Consider the following 18,599-nt stretch of genomic DNA (forward strand, 5'->3'; position numbering starts at 1 on the left):
GAGAGTGAGCACCTTGGTACCTAGAAAATCATCCTACGAATTGTCAAACTCACCTGTTCAATCTTTCCCACTTTATTTTCTCTGACTGAGCTGTAATTACAGCAATAATAACGCATTTTCATTATTCAAGAAAACCAAATCTTAAAGTGCTTCACTTTAAATAAAAAGGGATCTATATTGTACCAGAAAATGGTTCTTTAGGCATGTACCATAGCAGGACCATTTTTGGTACTACAAAGAACCATTTTAGAAACATTCTCTATAGTAGGGTCTTCATTTAACCTTTATGGAGCTATCAAGAATTCTTTAAGATTGCATGAAATGTAATGAATCATCAGTATTAAAATAGCTTTTAACAACCTTACTGGGTCCTGCATACTTACTTGCCAGTTTTTTTTGTAAATTTGAACAAATCAGAGGCTTCTTTGAGTCGTTACAGTTCTATACAGAACCACTACTTGAACTAAAGACCCTCGAGGAACCCTCCTTTTCCCGTGTGTACAAGAAAAAGACGATTAAAGGCAAGTAAGACACAAACAGAAACAGAATAAGGGAAAACAAATAAAGCGTGGAGGTAAAAGCAGTGGTCAGGTCCTTCAGCAGTTCACAGAAAAAAGCCTTTGTGCCGAGAAAGGTTTTTTTACGCCTGGCTGACCCAGAATGCATCACTTACACCGCATTCACACTGTGGCGGTGTGTGGTAGACGGCAAACTGGATGTTCCTTGTTTTCAGTAGAAACAGAATCACGTAAACTCCGCCAACGCTTGTGGAAAGTGCCGCCTGCAGCGCTTACCAACAGAATTTGATGACAAAAGTTGGATGTTCCCAATGTTTGTCTTCTACCGCAGAACAAACTTCTTGTTTATTCACAACTTTATTTCTGTTGGAGGAGGAAACAAGAAGAGGAGGTGATCAAACTTATGTGGCTGCGTCCATTTTGCAGGATTTTTCAACATCTGGTTTGTCTTCCCACTAACCATTTTGAGAAAATGAACGTATTGCCAAATTTTTGTGTGTTATTCCAAATCCTTTTTGGATGTTTGCGTGTGTATATGTATATGTGTGTGTGTGTGTGTGTGTGTGTGTATATCATACATATTTGAGAATATCACAAACTATGCATCTTGGCATCTCATCACTTCAGTACATTTCTCCCAAGGCAAATCAGGATCACCTCATTCTCCTCCCTACTGAGATAAAATACAATCAGTCCCATTGTGCCGTTTCAACACAACCATTTTTATTCAAGGGCTGATTTCACTCTGCAGCATTAGACGCACAACCATTATTACATTATTAGCATTATGATAATAAGGCAATTCTGATTACTCTTAGGCAGAAATAAACACCTTCACCTTGCTTTTCCCCCTGATGTATAGACAGTCTTGTCCTATCTGCCCCAAGCACAGTAGGCTATAAGACTCATGCTTGTTCTGGGGCAGATTTATTTACATTATAAGACTCATGCTTGTTCTGGGGCAGATTTATTTACAGTAGACTATAAGACTCATGCCTGTTCTGGGGCAGATTTATTTACATTATAAGACTCATGTTTGTTCTTTGTTCTAAGCATGAGTCTTATAACCTACTGTAAATAAATCTGCCCCCATAACCTACTGTTATAAGACTCATATTATAACCTAACCTATTATAACCTAACCTCAGTCTTATCACCTACTGAGGGTGCTTTTTATCACCCTCTAATGGTCAGAAAATTGTACTTATTGCAGCTTTAAAGGGACATTAAGTAATCTATCGCTTCGATGGATCAGTGGGAAGTGCAACAACACTGACAGGTCACTGGCACAGCTTAAGCCAGAAATGAACAGGATGTACATTTTCAAACGCACCGATTGCTTTCAATGGGGGATCCCCCATTGAAACTCCAATGGTTGGGCAGTTTTTGTTCCAAAACAGAATGCGGGCTACAAAGTGAGATTTGAAAGACAGAAATCTCAGCACCTGGTAAAGTAATCGTTGAGTCATTGATATTGATTGACAACACTATCAACCCCCCACAGATATATATATATAATGCTCATTTTGAGCTATGGGACACATTAAAATCCATGCTTGTATGCAGATCGGTCTGTTTGGCTTCATAAATCTAAGTTGGTTCCAACATTGAAGTATCACCCTTGGATTTCACGATACAGTTGTGGGTTCTATTGTTCAGATTCCTGTTCTTGCTCCGTCCTTCACGCATCACAGTTTTCGACTCATTGGGGTAAAGTGACAAGGCAAATTTCTGTCAGTCACCTTAATTGGTTTGAATTGTTCATTGGTTTTAGGGTTGGATGATAGATGAGGGGTCCCAGAGTTTTCCTGCTGCCAAGCCACAGCGATCTGATGCAACGACTGTAATGGCTCCACTGTCAAGTCAGAGCCTCCGCTAACACAATGAATGAATGTTGACGGGCGGAGCGGTTTGGCCAGGTTTAGTTATTTATTTATCCAGTTCCCAAACGGAGATACAGTAGTGTGCCATTATCAAGTAGTTTGTTGTTGTTGTGATGATGAGGAGGGACAGGAGAGTCAGGATCAAGAGATGCGAGTCAAACCCGTGCAGAAAGAAGTGATGGAAGTACACAGTTCTTCCTCAAGTCCTTACTCAAGTAAAAGTGCAAATACTCATCTAAAAATATACTCTGGTAAAAGTTGAATTACCTTTTCAAATCAATCAACCTTTACTCAAGTCAAAGTATAAAAGTAAAAAGTAAAAGTAGTCGTTTAAAAAAGTATTTCTAACGTTCTAAACTGGTTTTCTGTTGAGTGTTCCTCTGAATGTTCCTCTAATGTTAACAGCTGAATTCACTAACGTTAACTCTCTGCTCTCTTGTTGCTTCTCTCTTCTTCCTGTTGCTTCTCTCTCTCTCTGTCCCTTTCCCTCCTTTTTGGTGTCGCTTTGCTGAACAAGCAGCCAATCACATTTGGCTCTTGATCGGCTGCTTCCTGGGATGGAAGCTGTTTGATGCGGGGGAAAAAAAGAAATAGATTTTTAAGTTATTTTATCTTGTATCTAGGCTTATTAAGCTAATTTAAGATTTTTTTTTTAGTGAAATCATCTTACTGCACTGGCAGATCATTTTACCGCTTTCGACAAATTCAACTTTTTTTTTCAGGAGAATGTAACTTGTTTCAGGACATTTACTTGGTAAAAGTGAAACTGTCATGGAGAAAGTTTCTTGTTTCCAGATTTTCTTCATTGTTTTATGATGATTTCTTGAAAGAAGTCATATTGGCATGAATCAAGTGAAATTTATTGAAACCAGCAAGATTATCTGCCAGTGCAGAGAGATAATTTGACTAAAAATATCATGAAACTAGAAGGGCACTCGGAGAGCGCAGACCTCCACCAAGGTTCGTGCTATTATTGCTTGTTCGTGAGTTGGATCCGGATCCGCTCCAAAATTTAATGGGTTCTTCCTTGGCCCGTGCTACACCCTTCCACGAAATTTCATGAAAATCGGGCCAGTAGTTTTTCCATAATCCTGCTAACAGACAAACAAACAAACAAACGGCACTGAAAACATTTCCTCCTTGGCGGAGGTAATAAGCTTGATAGGTCTGGAAACAAGTTAAAACCACTGGACAGCTTGTCACTTGTAAGTTATTACATTATTGTTTCACTGCAGTTGGTACAACATGGTTGAGTCACAAAGCACACAGTTTAGACACACATTATTCTGGCCAGTTGAATCAGATGAATGAGACACGTTGGACTCATCTGATGCATCTGGGATTTATCTAAACAGCCGTCTGGCAGATTCAGACTCACATAAGCATTCAGTTAATCCAGAGAGTCAGTCTGTCATTACTGGCGTTGCCCCAGGCTGTACATTTTGATGGCAGACATGATCTGCTTCCTAGCTTCAGATAAAGAGTTAATAAAAAAAAAAAGTGGCTTTAAATTCTTTACCTCACATTTGTTGATTTTGCATATAATCTGTGATATGTAACATATCACATTGGGAATCTCAGGCTAGCATAATTGGCATCATCTTTTAAGTCACTTCTTAAAACCTAGGTTATGTAAAGGCCTTCTCTTAGTGTTTATTTTAACTTATTTTATTCTATTTTCATTTATTTTATTCATTTTTATTATTTATTGTATTCCATTTTGTTATAATCCTTCTATTAGATGGTGTTCTTTTCTATTTTTAAGTCCTTTATCTCGTATGATGTTTTATTGACTTTTTAAACTCTTATTTTTCTTGTTGTAAAGCACTTTGTAACTCAGCTTTGAAAAGTGCTACATAAATTAAGTTTATTATATTAGTATCACCAGTGTGTACTCCATCAGGGGCACTACTCTGAATTCCAGGTCCCAAGGGTGACACTGGGACTCCCACCTTGGAGCGGCTTAGTACAGTATTGCCTCTCTGAAGGGCTTCCCTTCATTCTAGGGCCCCCGAAAATCCTCTCTTATCCTCCACTAGCAGTTCCTCTGACCTCGGCAACAGGTTTTTCCTGCTTGGCCCCAGCTTTCCTTTTGTATCTGTTGCCTCTTAGGATAACAGAGAAAAAAAATAGAGGCCGGGGACAGAGTTTCTCTTTCCAAACCACAGAGCTTTTCCAGATATCATGGGATTAAAAGCAATTTCAGGAGTCAAGAGAGTGAAACCATCGAAACCAGAGCATCTCAGGAGTTTGTATGAGTGTGTGTGTGTGTGTGTGTGCGTGCGCGCCTGGACGCGTGCTTGTGTGTCTGTGAAACCACATCATCTTCATATTGTGTGTGATAAATGATTCGGGGAGTTTTTGTTTTCTCTCCTCTGACTCTTGGCAGGAATAGAGGACCGACTCCATCTATCTCTCTCCCCTCCTTTGCTTTCCAATTGATTTGCTACCTAACCACATAATGGACCTTGGGGATGAATCCCGGTGATGTGAGGGCTTGTTGAGTGAAGAGGTCATGGCCTCAAGGCAGCAGGAGAGGTGGGCAAACTGCATGTAGCCTACCAATACAGGCTTTGCAGTTGTGTCACAAATCTCCAAGCAACCACAGCGGGTGTCACTGAGGTCCACTGAGTATTGGCTGTGTGCAAAACAATGGCTAAAATAGGGCTACAAAAAGAAATATGTGAAAAAGATTCTTGTGGTGTGCCTGTAGACATATTCAGTAGCATAATAACAAATAGTGAATGGTCTGATAAGTTAGATTCCAAATTTAGGTTATTGCAACACAGAAAACTGTCTTTAGCCCTAGCCTCTACTCCAAAACACTACATAGCTTGTTATAGCTTAACGAGAGTCAGCTCAGTTAACCTGAACAGTCATTTTGTTGCATTGTAAGCACGAGCCAGCATGCTAATTTAAAGTAGAAAAGAAACTGTTGTTTGTGTTAACACAGAAGTAGCTACTACTAGCTAGCTATGTGTTAACATACTATGGTTAGCTAACAAGCTGACACTATCTAAACACAAAAGCGGTCAGATGTACTTGGCAAAACATTCAGTTCCCAGTCAAAAACAGAAAAGTAACCTTGTCTTTTCCATACTGTTGACGCCTGTGTTGCCAACTTTCTTCCAAGGGAAGTATCGGCTGCTCAAAAAGGCTCTAGAAATTGATATCACACACTAATTTTCATATTGATGTATTTACTACACCACCTTGGTCACACTGTATGGGAAGCGCTGTGAATCAGGCCTCTTAGACTAGACAAGCAAGGATGCAAGTCAGTATCAGCTGTGCCAATTTGTCACCAAATGCTTTGGGAGTCAACACGTAAACAATTTCCCCAATGGCTCGGAAAAGTAGCTAGATTTCTTGCTAGTCACTTTTGACAAATAAAGTTGCCGGTGGGTCTGAAAAGTTGTTAAACTGGCAGCAGTTGCCAAGTCACAAGTTTAGAAATGAAATTAGCTATTCTCAGCCATTGTTGCCATGACCTAAGGACCTCCAATATGGCCGCCAGAGGGCCTGTTACCTCACCTGAAAGCAGGTGAGGTAACAGGCCATAACGTAACGTATTTATGCAAACAGGCTATCCCTTGTGGGTCTAATTCAACAAAACATCTGTGATGGGAAGTGGCTATTTGATAACCCCAACGACCCGCTCTCATCCACCGTCCCTTTCCTCTGTCATCCAAGTTAGTTACATCACATTCTGTAGACTGGTAAATGTCATTATCTTCGCTACGGTCTGGTTTTGGCAATAACTTGTGGTACACAATCTGTTGTGAGTTTCCACTTTCACTGCCTTGCCTTTTCAAAACACGGGGAAATGACAGCTTGCAGAAAGCCAAGCAGCCTCTGTAAACATTTCAGAAATTTAATTCCCTTTAATGTTGAGATGCTGAAGTGAGCTTCCAGATAGTAACATCATTGACAAACCATTGTGGAAAAAAAACAAAAACATAGCTGGGTGCAGAAAAGTGTTTACAGAATAATAATAATTATAATAATACAAATAATAATAACAACAATAAAAAGCCAAGATCAATTATAATCCTCATCAAAAACATATCTGCATTTGGTACAATATTCATTTGGGGTGCGATCCCAACAACTAGACATAGTTCAGAGTTACTACAGAAATATTTAAATTAAACGGAACTGTACATATATCATGGAAGAGAAAAAAAAAAAAAACTGGGCTCACAAGGTAGAGATTTGTAGGGTTAGAAGAACTTTACAAAACAATAACTGATTCTTCATTTCGACATAATCAGGGTTCGAGAGGTTTGGAACGCCATAAAAACCATACCGTCTGGACAGTTTCGCCTCGTTAAATGAACTTTCTTATGAATACGCCCTCGCAACGATTTTTTATTTCTTTACTTTGAAGATGCAGTTTGTGCAAGCACCTCTTAGAGGAAGCAAACTGGTACAGAGGCTTGTAGAAATTCTCTCTCTCTCTCTTCTGTCCCTACAAATGAAACTACAGAGGTCTACAGAGGTTTGGCATCATGGAACTGTTGTGACCAAAACAGATGAAGTGAGTTTATTCTGGGTGATTTCTGTCACACATCGGAGCGACCTTTGACTGTAATGTTACTTTGGTGCTGTGGAGCTGCCAAGAAACTGTTTTGTAAAGTGGGATTCAGGCACGAGTTCATTGACAAATTGCAAAACTTTTCTATAGATCCACACAGCTTGGGTATCGGCGAGGCAAAGCTATCCCGCTACTGTTGCTACCAGTCTCTTTTTCTGTCTGTTAGCATTATAAATATATCACTTCTTAGCATCTTCAAGTCTGTTGACTGCAGAGACAGACAAATATGTATCAGTGGCAACATCGTGACAGGCTAAAATATATGCAAAACAGATGCTTAGATTTGGCCCACAGAGGATCTACAAACACATTTTTAGATTGGAATCTATAATTGTGTACCCTGCTGATGATTTTCCCTCTTTTGTTTGGTGGCCTCAAGATTTTTTCATCTGCTGTTCAGATGGTGTTTTGGTCTGTGGGTAGTTCAGGCACGCATCTAATGCTTGAAACAAATAATTTTAGCCAGCACTGACCTTGAATAAATGGAAGCATAGGGCCAACATGTTTGAAATTATACACAGAATTGTCCACATGTAGCAAACAACAACAAATGTTGCTAATTTAAAGGTCAATTAATGTTCCATTTTTTCCTTAATTTAGTGTCAGAGGGGGGTAAATATAGCTGTGTGTGTGGACCAGAAAACAAGGCCGTGCATTGTAGTTTCACCTGGTTCTTGGGCTACTTTTGGGCCAAAGAACCATCTGAATACCACATGAGAAAAAAAAAGAATTAGGAATTATCTTTTAAATTGTTTTCTCCCTCTGGTTAAACGCAGGCCAGTAACTATCCTGAGCCATGAAAACCAATATGCCATTGTAGCGGCCAAAGGGGCTTCTTAACTGCTCCATCTCGGCTCCTAATCACCTTATAATCTGCCTTCCTTCCAGAGCCCATTTTACACCACAGAGGAAATATTATCCTGGACATTCTCTGTCTCCTCTCACAATCCCAAGGGATTTGTTTTTGAAGGCTGATAAATACATTCCTCCGCTATTCTGGGCAAAAGAGAGGAGAATCATCGGCCAGGGCGCCTGACAGTTAGTACAATGCGCTCCGCTGTTGCCTAGACAATCATGTTTGATGTGATCGATGTTGGTTGAGAATGAACAGGCGAGGTCTGGTTAGCCAACAGTTGACAAGGTGCGGTCCACAAACCCCTAGCCTCACCCCTATGCATGATAAACAGATTCAAGACAGGTCTCTGTGTTTTCCCCTCCATGCTTCACCTCTCATGACTGTCTGTTGACAAGGCTGAGATCAGCTAAGGACTGACTGGTAGTGAGAGAATTGAGAACTTGTACATCCAAAAAATAAATAAAAAGATACCACACAGTAAAAATGACGGTAAGCTAAAAAAAAAAAGACAGTACTTAAGAAAAAGGAAAACGTGTTCAGCTATGCGTGTTTGACAAGAATAGGTGAAACAAACAAAAGGAACGATGAAAAATCCGAGTTCACCATTATTGTTACAAGAGCTTTTTTATGAACAAAAAATGCATCATCTGTCCCTTTCTGGAAAATCATCCATCTTTACAACAAATAATCTAAAAATTGCATTGTTTGGGTGCTGCATTTGTCCACTTTCCCCTTAATGATTCACTGGACATTTTAGGTAAATGCGTGTAATGACAAATCATCGGCATAAAATCATCCAAAATGACCAAAATATCCTGCATGGGAAGAGCAAAGTAGCGATGGAAGATAGAGTTGATAAAACAGTGAACCAAGAGTTGAACCAAGCGACAAGAAAGCTACATCCCTTTTCTACAGAGTCTAGGTTGTCAGTAGTTGTGCATATGGAATCCTAACAGACGGTTAAGAAGTAAATATGAATAATAAAATAATTATTTGTCTCCGAGATGAAAATGTCACCCTGGCAACGATACAGTGAGCGCATTTCTTCATGTTGGGACATCTTTGTGGTAACATAAAAACTATTACTTAAGAAGTCATAAGAGACAAGCTTCACAGACAAGCCATGAACATGAACAACAATAATGCTGTTGTCTTAAAAGACACCCTCTGCAATTGCTAAACTTTGGCTGACGTGCAAGTGTAACTGAGCATCGGCGGCCACTGGCAGCAAGTTGGCGTTTTTACCCTTAGCCGCACTCAAACCGCCAATTGTCTAGTTACCCGCACCTCATGACTTGATTATCACTGTCTTATACAGTCTGCCACATGAAAAGGATCTAATTCAAGTGGTGATGTGGAGGGTATTTCACCTAAGGAGCAAGCTTACAACAATGGGCTAAATCATGCGGGATGACGGGGTGATGAGTGACCAGAGGACTATAGAAAGGTCTCAGCATCAAATGTGATCTGAGGAAAATCCTACAAAAATCTTTTAACGGTTTAGGGGTCTAAGAAAAGGCCAACAAACTGTCATCTGAATGGGGTAAAGATAATTATAACTACTATTTCCTTGCATGATTTTGAAAATCTAACAAAACTGGTTGCGGGTCTAGGAAAGGTCATGGAGGACATTTTGAAAGCTGAGGTATTTCCATTCTAAAATTCAAAACAGCTGTCAACTGACCATTGCACGGCCTTTCTAGTGTTAGAAAAACCAGCTTCACGTTTCACCAACCTTGAACTTGGAAGACTATAGATGTATTGTGATAATTTGTCATTTTATTTGTGAATAATCCCAGAAAGAACTTTAGCTCTAAGATCACCTTTGTCCACCACTTCCTTGGGGGAAGAAATAACCTCTGTTCTTTCTACTCTATTTTGATCTATTCTATTCTACAGTTTTGTTCTGTTGCGTTTCCTCTGTTATTCCTGTCCATTCTGTCCCAATGAGTTGTTTCTCAGCGAGGTAAAAAGGGCAGTAGACTCTGCGCCTGCATGGCATGGGGAGTGAAGAATGTTTGAGTTTGTATGTACAGTCTCGGTGACCTTTCCAGGACCCCACGAAGGCATGAACAAAAGCAACCGTCCAGACACACAGTATAACACTATAGAAGAAGGCACATAGAATAGACCATCGATATTTACAGAGGATATGGCTCCACACACATACACAAACGGCCAGTTTTAACAATTTAACATCACAGTATTTAAAAAAAAACAAACAAACAAAACAAAAAAAAATGCCAAAACATTTAGCGGCCTACTTTTTCTACCAGAACTATACATTTTTTTCCTCCACTACCTTACCGCCTTGTGTTCATCCTTTCCCCCCCCTCTCTCCTTTCTCCTCTGCTCCCTTTCATTTCCTCTAAGCTCCAGTCTGGCAGCCAGGTCAGCCAGTTCTCTAGAGAGATATGATACAGTAGAACCACATCAACTTCCTCTGACCACCCCGTTGCTCTCGGAAACCCCTTATTCCCCGGGCGACAACCTTACTAATGTATTTAACATGACAATGTGTGACTTGAACCATTATATTCCATTTTTTCCTTTCGATTTCTTCATTATATTAACTTTGTCTTTTGGTTTTTAGCAGTTGTTCGGTGTGAAAAGAATATTCAGAACAGGCATCTTTAACATGATTTAGCAGGCACTTTTATACAAAGCAATGAGATTGGTCCCCCTAAACTACAGCGGTAGCCATTGTCAAAGTCCCCCTTTATACATTTATCCTGAATCTATGCTGCATTAGTACTGTGGACAATTGTTTCTTGAACGTTCTACAATTGAACCAAATTAGTATATTGTCACACAAAGGGTCAACCAGCTAGCTCCCACACCATTCCTTGTAACTTCTGGTTGGCTGGAAAAAGAACAGATGGACCCAAAGTGTAGCAGCAGTCCAACTAGCATGTCAGAACCAACTGGGACTTCCACATTGGCTACATCTGTCTATAGTATACATGCTGTAACACACATTTTGTCACCCCTGATGAGGAACGCAACATGGTTTCCGATCCAGAGTTCCGGGGCCATGAAGGAAGGAGGGAAGGAAAGAAAGAAGTGTTCTAGAACATTGGAGAGAGAAAGCAAAAGACTGAACATTCTTGAACTCCATCCTGTGACCGAAGCTGTGTCTGTGAGAGGGAGTTAGGGAGTGTTCTAGAACTTAGAGGGCAATTCCAGAACACAGAGGAGGGTTCTAGAATCTTGTGGGCAGTTCCAGAACACTGAGAAGAGTTCTAGAACATTGAGAGCAGCTCCAGAACACTGGTGAGGGTTCTCGGAGGTTGGGGGTCATTCCAGAACCCAGAGGAGGGTTCTAGAACATCAGGGGCAGTTTCACAACCCAGAGGAGGGTTCTACAACATCTGGGGAAGTTCTAGAACACTAAGGTGGGTTCTAGAATGTCCCCAAACTTTCTACAACTGTCCTCTGTGGCTGAAATTGCCAGTATGAGGAAGTTTAGGTGCGTTCGAGAAAATCCGGGGCAGTTCCAGAACACAGAGGAGGGTTCTAGAAGGTTGGGCGCAGCTCCAGGACACCGAGGATGATTCTAGAACTTGGTGCTGTGGCTGAAGCTGTCGGACATGATGATGTTCTTGTAGAAGTTGTCGGAGCGCGTGGAGCAGTAACCTTTGACCTTGTCGATCATCTGGCTGACGGGCAGGATGGAGGACGAGGAGGAAGAGGAGTTGGGCTCCGCCTCCGAGGAGGAAGAGGACGAGGAGACACACTTAGGGCTGGTCTGGTTGGAATAACATTTACCTGCATCCAGGGAGCAGAGAAACAGAGGGAGACACGAGGATTAGCCCTTAATATTGGATTAATAAACTAAGAATGATTCATTAGATGATCAGTAATTAATTATATTATAATTTAGCCTGTTCTTGATGCTGCAAAGATGCAATCACACAAAATAAAACATTTGAATGCTTGTTATTGAACACTTTAGTAATCGTATTATTACAAGTTTAATAGTATTATTACAAAAACAATATTACAAGTTTAATTAAGATGGTATGTTTTAAGAGCCATTCCACATCTTAATTCATAAGAGGAGAATTCATAATATTTTCACATTAAGGAAACATTACAAGGTTTAAATTACAGTTACATAAACATTGCATAGTTTAAATTAACTTATGAACTTATAACACAAGAATATAGGAATGTGACCGAGAACAAAATGGCCAAAGCACATACACAAAATGTATTATTCTACATTTGTGTGAGTGCAGGAGAGTAGAGGTGTGCAGTAATATCTGGCGCTAATCGTTTATACAGAAACAATGTCTCTGTAGGTAACTCAGCAACAATGTATTGCCTTCATGGTTGCTTTTAGACCAAAAAAAAGCTGTATCTCCAAAAAATATGTTTTTCAGGAAATAAGGAAAAAAAGGCTTATTTGCACCAGATTTTAATGTTTTCAATGGTTGTGAAACTCTCAAACACACACATGATCACATAACCTTTTATTTAAAAAAAGAAAAACAAAAACACCAAAATTGTAGTTTTGGGGTTTTGTGATATGCTTTCAGTCTCCAGCTGAGTGTTGACTTTTCTGTGTTGAGAAGTTGGTAAGATTTGTTTGGTGCTATAATCCCTGTTTGGAATATGAGAATCTGTGACGCACAAGCACAAGTTCACATGCACGGACGGATAGGGTGGTCCAAGCAGAACTAATCGGGATTAAAAGTCCGATCTAGACATTAGCATTGGGTGACCATTCATTCTTGAGAACTGATCAGGGCTCCATGTAATTGAGGTCAAGTAGAGCTGAATTCATTCTCAGTGTAGTTTTTCACATCTACTTCATGAACAGGTTTTAAGGTACAAATGAGAAATAACGACTTTGCCTGTCTGATGCTTCTGACCAAAGCACATTACACTGAAGTATCAAGTTTTATTTGTAAGAAAGGGCGCACACACATGAGTATTCTGCACTGTGCTCACCATGAAGTAGGCCGTAGGTAGGCTTGTCATAATGGAAGTGAGCATGGTAGCAGGAAGGCGGAGGAATATAAAACATGTAGGCAATGCCAAATCGTCTCTTCTAAACCCCTGGTCGCAGATTGCTTTACATTTGTACAATGTTCCTGAGCCTAGATCAAAACAAAGCCTTGGCAATTGCTCTTACTGTTTGTCACAGATAACACACTGCAAAAAAACGTCCATATTAACAAGTAAGTTAGTCTCATATTCAGTGTTCAGATCTTATTTTTCATGAAACCAAGAGAAACATTCTGCCAATGAGGAGAGATAACTCCACTTGTTCTCAATGCAGTCTCACTTCTTTCAGGAATTTTCTAGAACTGAGTGTCAGTATCTTGAAACCAGTCAGAATAAGGCAGTTCACTGCACTGCTATCAAGAAAATGACACTTCTATAAAAATCTTGAAACAAGTTGCTTTGCATTGGAGACAAGTGAAATTATCAAACCCCATTGGCAGATTTGTTCACTTATTTTAAGACAAGTATGATTTTAGGACTCAATAATAGACTAAATGACTTGTTAAGATGATGAAAGTAAAGTTTGTCAAGTAAGGTTTGTGTGCATGAGGTTTTGTTATCACAGAAGATGAATTTCCGTCTTTGCACATCGACGCGTTACATAAAGCTGTAATCTGACTAGTGCTTTGGATGGTTAGCTGGTTCATGTTTGGACAGTTTTCACTAAGAGAATGCACCTCTGCCTCAGGTTGCTTGAAAACAATTCTTTTCCACTAGCTATAAACTGTGGAAATTTTGATGCCAAAGGCAGCGCTGCGTCTGAGGTGGGCGCCACCGCTCTCAATGGCTCACCCAGCGCAAAACAATTTTGCTGATGATGATCTTTACCGGCCTCAAATGTCTTGCCTGGATATCTAGTTGTTGTCTGATGTGAGTTCTGTTTTGCCAAGTGGGGTGGTTGGTTTGGCGTTCTTCCTGCCAGGGCCTTGCAATTCCAACGGGTGTCAAAGCCAGGATAACACCGCCAGGCCAAGCCAAGCCGGGTCATGTCAGGACTTCATACTAGCGGTCTCATTTATATTGGATTTCATTTTGTACTTGATCCTAAGATCAATTTTCAAACTGTGTGCATACCTGATTTAGAAAGACAACTAGGAACATTGGTATGTATGGATATTATTATGCTGCGGTGCATTTGGCCCTTGAAAGCTCTCAGATTTGACCGATTAAAGTCCAGAGAAGAGGATGGGAAGCGTGTGGAAAGAGGGGTGGTACACATAACAATTACCATGCAATGTCTGACACACAAAGCTTCATGGTCAACTTAATTTTTCAGTTGAGTTCTCCAATAAAAACAATAGTCAAGAACTAGCCCTGATCTGTTTTGTAACAGATCTTCTAAATCCAGTGAAAAACTGTACTTGACTGGCCTTGCCTGGTGAGTATCCTGTGTCCCATCTGGCACTCCTGGCAGGCAAGTGGTGAAGATATACACTATAACATCATAAACCAATCAACATATACCATTTAGATGCTTTATACAAAGCAGCTTACAGTCCCAGGAGTGCTTTGCATAGGTAGCACCAGCGGAAATTAGCACCCCTCTTTAACCATTGACCTACGCAGGGAATCAAACCCCTAAGCTTGGCAGTGTTAGTGCCTTGCTCTACCCATTGAGCTATATTGGGAATGGAACCATAAAACCTTGGCAGTCAGTGCCTTGCTCTACCCATTGGGTTGCACAGGATCACACAGTGTTCCAGTTAGCATTTAGAAATCCCAAATTGAAACTTCAATATCATAGTTATTTCTCATTATTATGTGACCTTTGAGTTGTAAGGTTCCATCTGACATTTTGGCCACACAATGGCAAAGAAAGGGACTTCAGCCATATAATTATAGAAAGTAGTTCTTTTTAAACAGGTTTTTGCTTTGAAGTTATATTTTTTTAAATGTTTAGTTAAGTGGATAAAAACTAGAGTTAATATTAGCTTGGCTTTGTGGGATGTGAAAACTTTAGCGCTCAACACCTCAAAACTCCTCAAAGTGCAGATGGAACCTTATAATTCCAAACTCTGGATTCGACTGAGATGGAAACTTAAAGAGTTAATTGGTCAAGTAAATATAACAGCGGGGCTCCACCTCAAAGCAAACACTCTGAGCATGCAGAAGTGATTCAATGACTGTTCATCCCAGATGGTTCTTTTTAAAGGAGAGGGGGCCCTGGTAGTTTTTTCTTTATCGAGACAGACAGTAGGAAAGTCCCGAGTTCACCACTTTTTTTTTATACTGTTCGAACATCTGTGATGGTGTCCAACACTAAATGAACTAAGAATCAGATCCTAAAACAATATCTCCTCTGAGAAGGCGGATATGGGAATCCTGACTTTTCTCTCTTTCTGTCTCATTATTCTCACATTATTACATATGAGAGAGTGGATGTTGAATGTTGCCGATACTTAAAGCTGCACTGTGCAACTTTGCATTTTAGTGGCTGCGAGAAATAATTGTTGGATTTTTTTTTTTTTGTTTGTTTTGAAAGTTTGAAGGACTTCATTACCCAGAAATCTTGAAATCGGTAAACAAAATGTCTTCTATTATTCTGTATTCTTCTTAGAGTCTAGTGAGGGTGAAGGTGGCAAAGAGGTTCAACTATCGAAAGGCTAGCCAACACTTAATTTGAGCAAACAGGGCAAATATACAGCATCTCAATTAGTAAGGATAGGACGCTCTTCTCTGTTGAAGCCCCATTCCTGTTTTAGACTGATATGGCTGGTGTATCTTGCCTAGTCCAGCTTTAATGTACTTCCAACGGTATAACAGTACAAATGCACAGATTGTTGTTAGTTGTTAGATTCATTGTTTGTACTTACATTGTGTTGTTCCCCCCTACATTATGTATTAGGTAAATATTAATTTACTTGAGTATTATTGTGTAATTATCATACCTTTCCATATATTTAATACCATGGAATAAAACCACTGAAAAGTAAAATACTACCACATATGTTATCATATGAGCTAAGTAGGTGGAATATCAGTTCCTACTCATAAAGATACAGTAAACCTTGTGCTAAACTGAAGATAATGGTATAGGGTTAGATCGATATATATCGATTTGGCCAATATTGGCCTTTCAATAAAAAATGGATATTGGCCAGTAAATATTGCCCACCACCCATATGATTTAGGGGAGGATATACAGTATGTGAGGATATATTACTCAATAAATTCAGGCGGGCAAGTCTATAAAACCTGTAATAAAACCTGCCTCCTCCTGCCATAAGGAGCTGCTAACCAGCATAAGAATTTCATTAGTCTGGGTTTCAATGGAGAGTTTTAGTGTCCCATGGCCTAAATGCTTTTTTGAGGCATTTCTACCAGCAAAGAATGAAATTCAAATTCTTGTAAGTTTTGGTAGTTTTTTGGCATGCCAATGACCAGATTTAAATATAAAGAACATCAACACAAAATGTCTGACATCAGCAGGTTCAATCCAAAAATATCGGTATTGGAATTCAAAAACCCTAATGGTAACCCATAGTAACCCCATTCTTTCTCTCTGTCAACAAGAATAATGACTATTATATGATTTCTGTCAACGCACTGTCCCTCAAATACACTCAGCAGGATGTTCTGGCTTTCAGTGAAACACAAATGGATTTGATAAGTAATGACAGAATTGATGTGGCAGTGCAAAATATAAGTGGGGATTTCAACAGAAAAGTTGTTGAAAAGGACGAAAGACAGAAGAGAGTGAAAAAGAATTACCACACGATAGATTTTGACTGCCTCTCCTCCAGGTTCAGTCCCCTAGTGATGCCTCTTGGTATGCAGCTTGTGTCACATTCAATTAATCATCGAAAAGAGAAAATTTACAACTGTAGAAAGCTCCATGTGCAATACTTAAAAAACCAAGTATGCACGTTTTCATTCCAAAATGGTATATACAGTAAAATGCTCTCCTGATGCTCATTGCTCAGTATTCCAAAAAAATGTCCATTAGAATTTTGTAACGGTTCAAAATATTTTTCTGCTCCAAGAGTGGTGTTTATTGTAATAACTAACCCTAATGAATGTATGATATTGGTAGATCTATTTGTCCTTTATGCATGAAACAACAGAATAACAAAGGCAAAAACAAAGGGTTCATTGGTGGCTCATTTAAGACCCAAAGGAAACCAATAAGCAGCTTACAATTCCACACTAGAAAAAATATCTCCTAAGGACATTTGAGAAAAGTTCATCCATTAATGAAGAGGTTCTTCATGGACCCTTCTAGCTTGCACTTTGTCCTTTGTGCCTGCAATCTGATAAACCCCTTAAGGTTTCTCGAAGCTCTTTTACTTTCAAGTGTATTTTTGTGTGATTGTCTGAGTCAAGTGTACCATGGCAATTTTGTCTACTTGTTACCTGTCAAACTAAATTCAAGTAATGTCATTACAATCAATCTTTTGCTTCAAGGTGGTGCGATCTGGACCAAGTCTAGCAGCCTTGAGAGTTCTGCACATTGGAATTTTCTTGTGGAAACTGAGCCAAAGCAACCGTATGAAACTGTTAAACGGCTTGGGCCAAGTCAAGCAGATCTTTATGTTTGCTGGCACTCCTGTACGATCACAGTTTTGAGTAACGTCGTAAAACAGGCAATAACTTGATGTGCCTCGGAATCATGCTGTTCCGCTTGGTGTGCCTCGCCAACAACAAAAGCTCATAATTACTGTTCTGTGTCATTCTTGCCGTCTGCGCCAAATTAAACAAACCAGGAATCATGTTGTCATGCTCAACATATTGCCATGAGTCCAAAAATGGCTTCCAACTGGTGTCCCTGCGCAACATGAAGATGTACATGAGACACAGTTGCTTGTTGGCGTGCGCTATGATCACGATTTTCCCAATTTCCAGGTCCCGGATCACACTGTACTCCGTACACTTTGACAGCACTGATTTTACCTCTGCTTCCCTGAAGTAATTAGCAACTGGCTCTGTCCAGTTGGACTTTTGAAACACCCAAGGAGGTCAAATTTTGGTGTTTGTTTTCGTTTCCATATCCTCCCTAAAATACACATATATTGTCTTTCATCAGAGTGCAATATCTACAGTTCTGCACTTAAGACGTGGAAAGTGATTGCCACCGGGGGGGGCGGGTGTCCCGGTACAGTCTCTCTTGAAGCACCGGGCCATGACTACATGTTGGGGGAGGTAAGGATCCTCTGACCTCAAACATCTGGAAACTATAGAAAGACAGAAAGAACCTGGCACAGAAACTCAGAGAGACTCTCTTTACAGCGGTGACCTACCTCAGAGACACCAAACGAGAGGAGAGAGAACGCTCGACATATTTGGGATATATAGTGCAGATGCTGACCGATGTTTAACATGTTGAGCGTTACCTTTGGAAGCCATCCTGTTATCTTTGCCACAAGCTAAGACTGGAACTTTCTGTGGGATATTACATATCCTGACAATTTCCTGTAATGACGTCAGACTCCGTGGGCAATGTTACCCTTCAGAGTTTCCCAACAAGCGCCACTATCCAGTAATACTGCACACCTGTTTTATTCCAGTGTATTAACCTATGGAAAATATCATAAATATACCATGATACTGTTTAAGTATTTGAAATCTCTTGTACTTAAGGGTGGAACAACACAATGGAAGCACAAAGTGTACAGATGGAAGCATATGTACACTGCAAAAACTGACAGACTGACAGAAGTTATTTTATCTTGTATCCAGACTCATCAAGCTTATTTTAGGATTTTATATCATTTTACCAGTTTCAACAAATTTGA

At 39.9% G+C, this 18,599-nt stretch overlaps 1 protein-coding gene across 1 annotated transcript in view; it reads right to left on the reverse strand.

The window, feature by feature from the left end:
• Nucleotides 1-11,108: 11,108 nt before the first annotated feature.
• adgrg6 (adhesion G protein-coupled receptor G6) overlaps nucleotides 11,109-18,599 on the reverse strand; it is an 81,741-nt gene continuing 74,250 nt past the window's right edge. Inside the window, exon 29 of the mRNA XM_078289777.1 lies at nucleotides 11,109-11,622. Coding sequence (XP_078145903.1) covers nucleotides 11,411-11,622 — 212 coding nt within the window. The 3' untranslated portion in view covers nucleotides 11,109-11,410. The remainder of the gene's footprint in view (nucleotides 11,623-18,599) is intronic.

This window comes from Centroberyx gerrardi, chromosome 18 (genome assembly GCF_048128805.1).
Source record: "Centroberyx gerrardi isolate f3 chromosome 18, fCenGer3.hap1.cur.20231027, whole genome shotgun sequence".
In the NCBI taxonomy this organism is placed as follows: Eukaryota; Metazoa; Chordata; class Actinopteri; order Beryciformes; family Berycidae; genus Centroberyx; species Centroberyx gerrardi.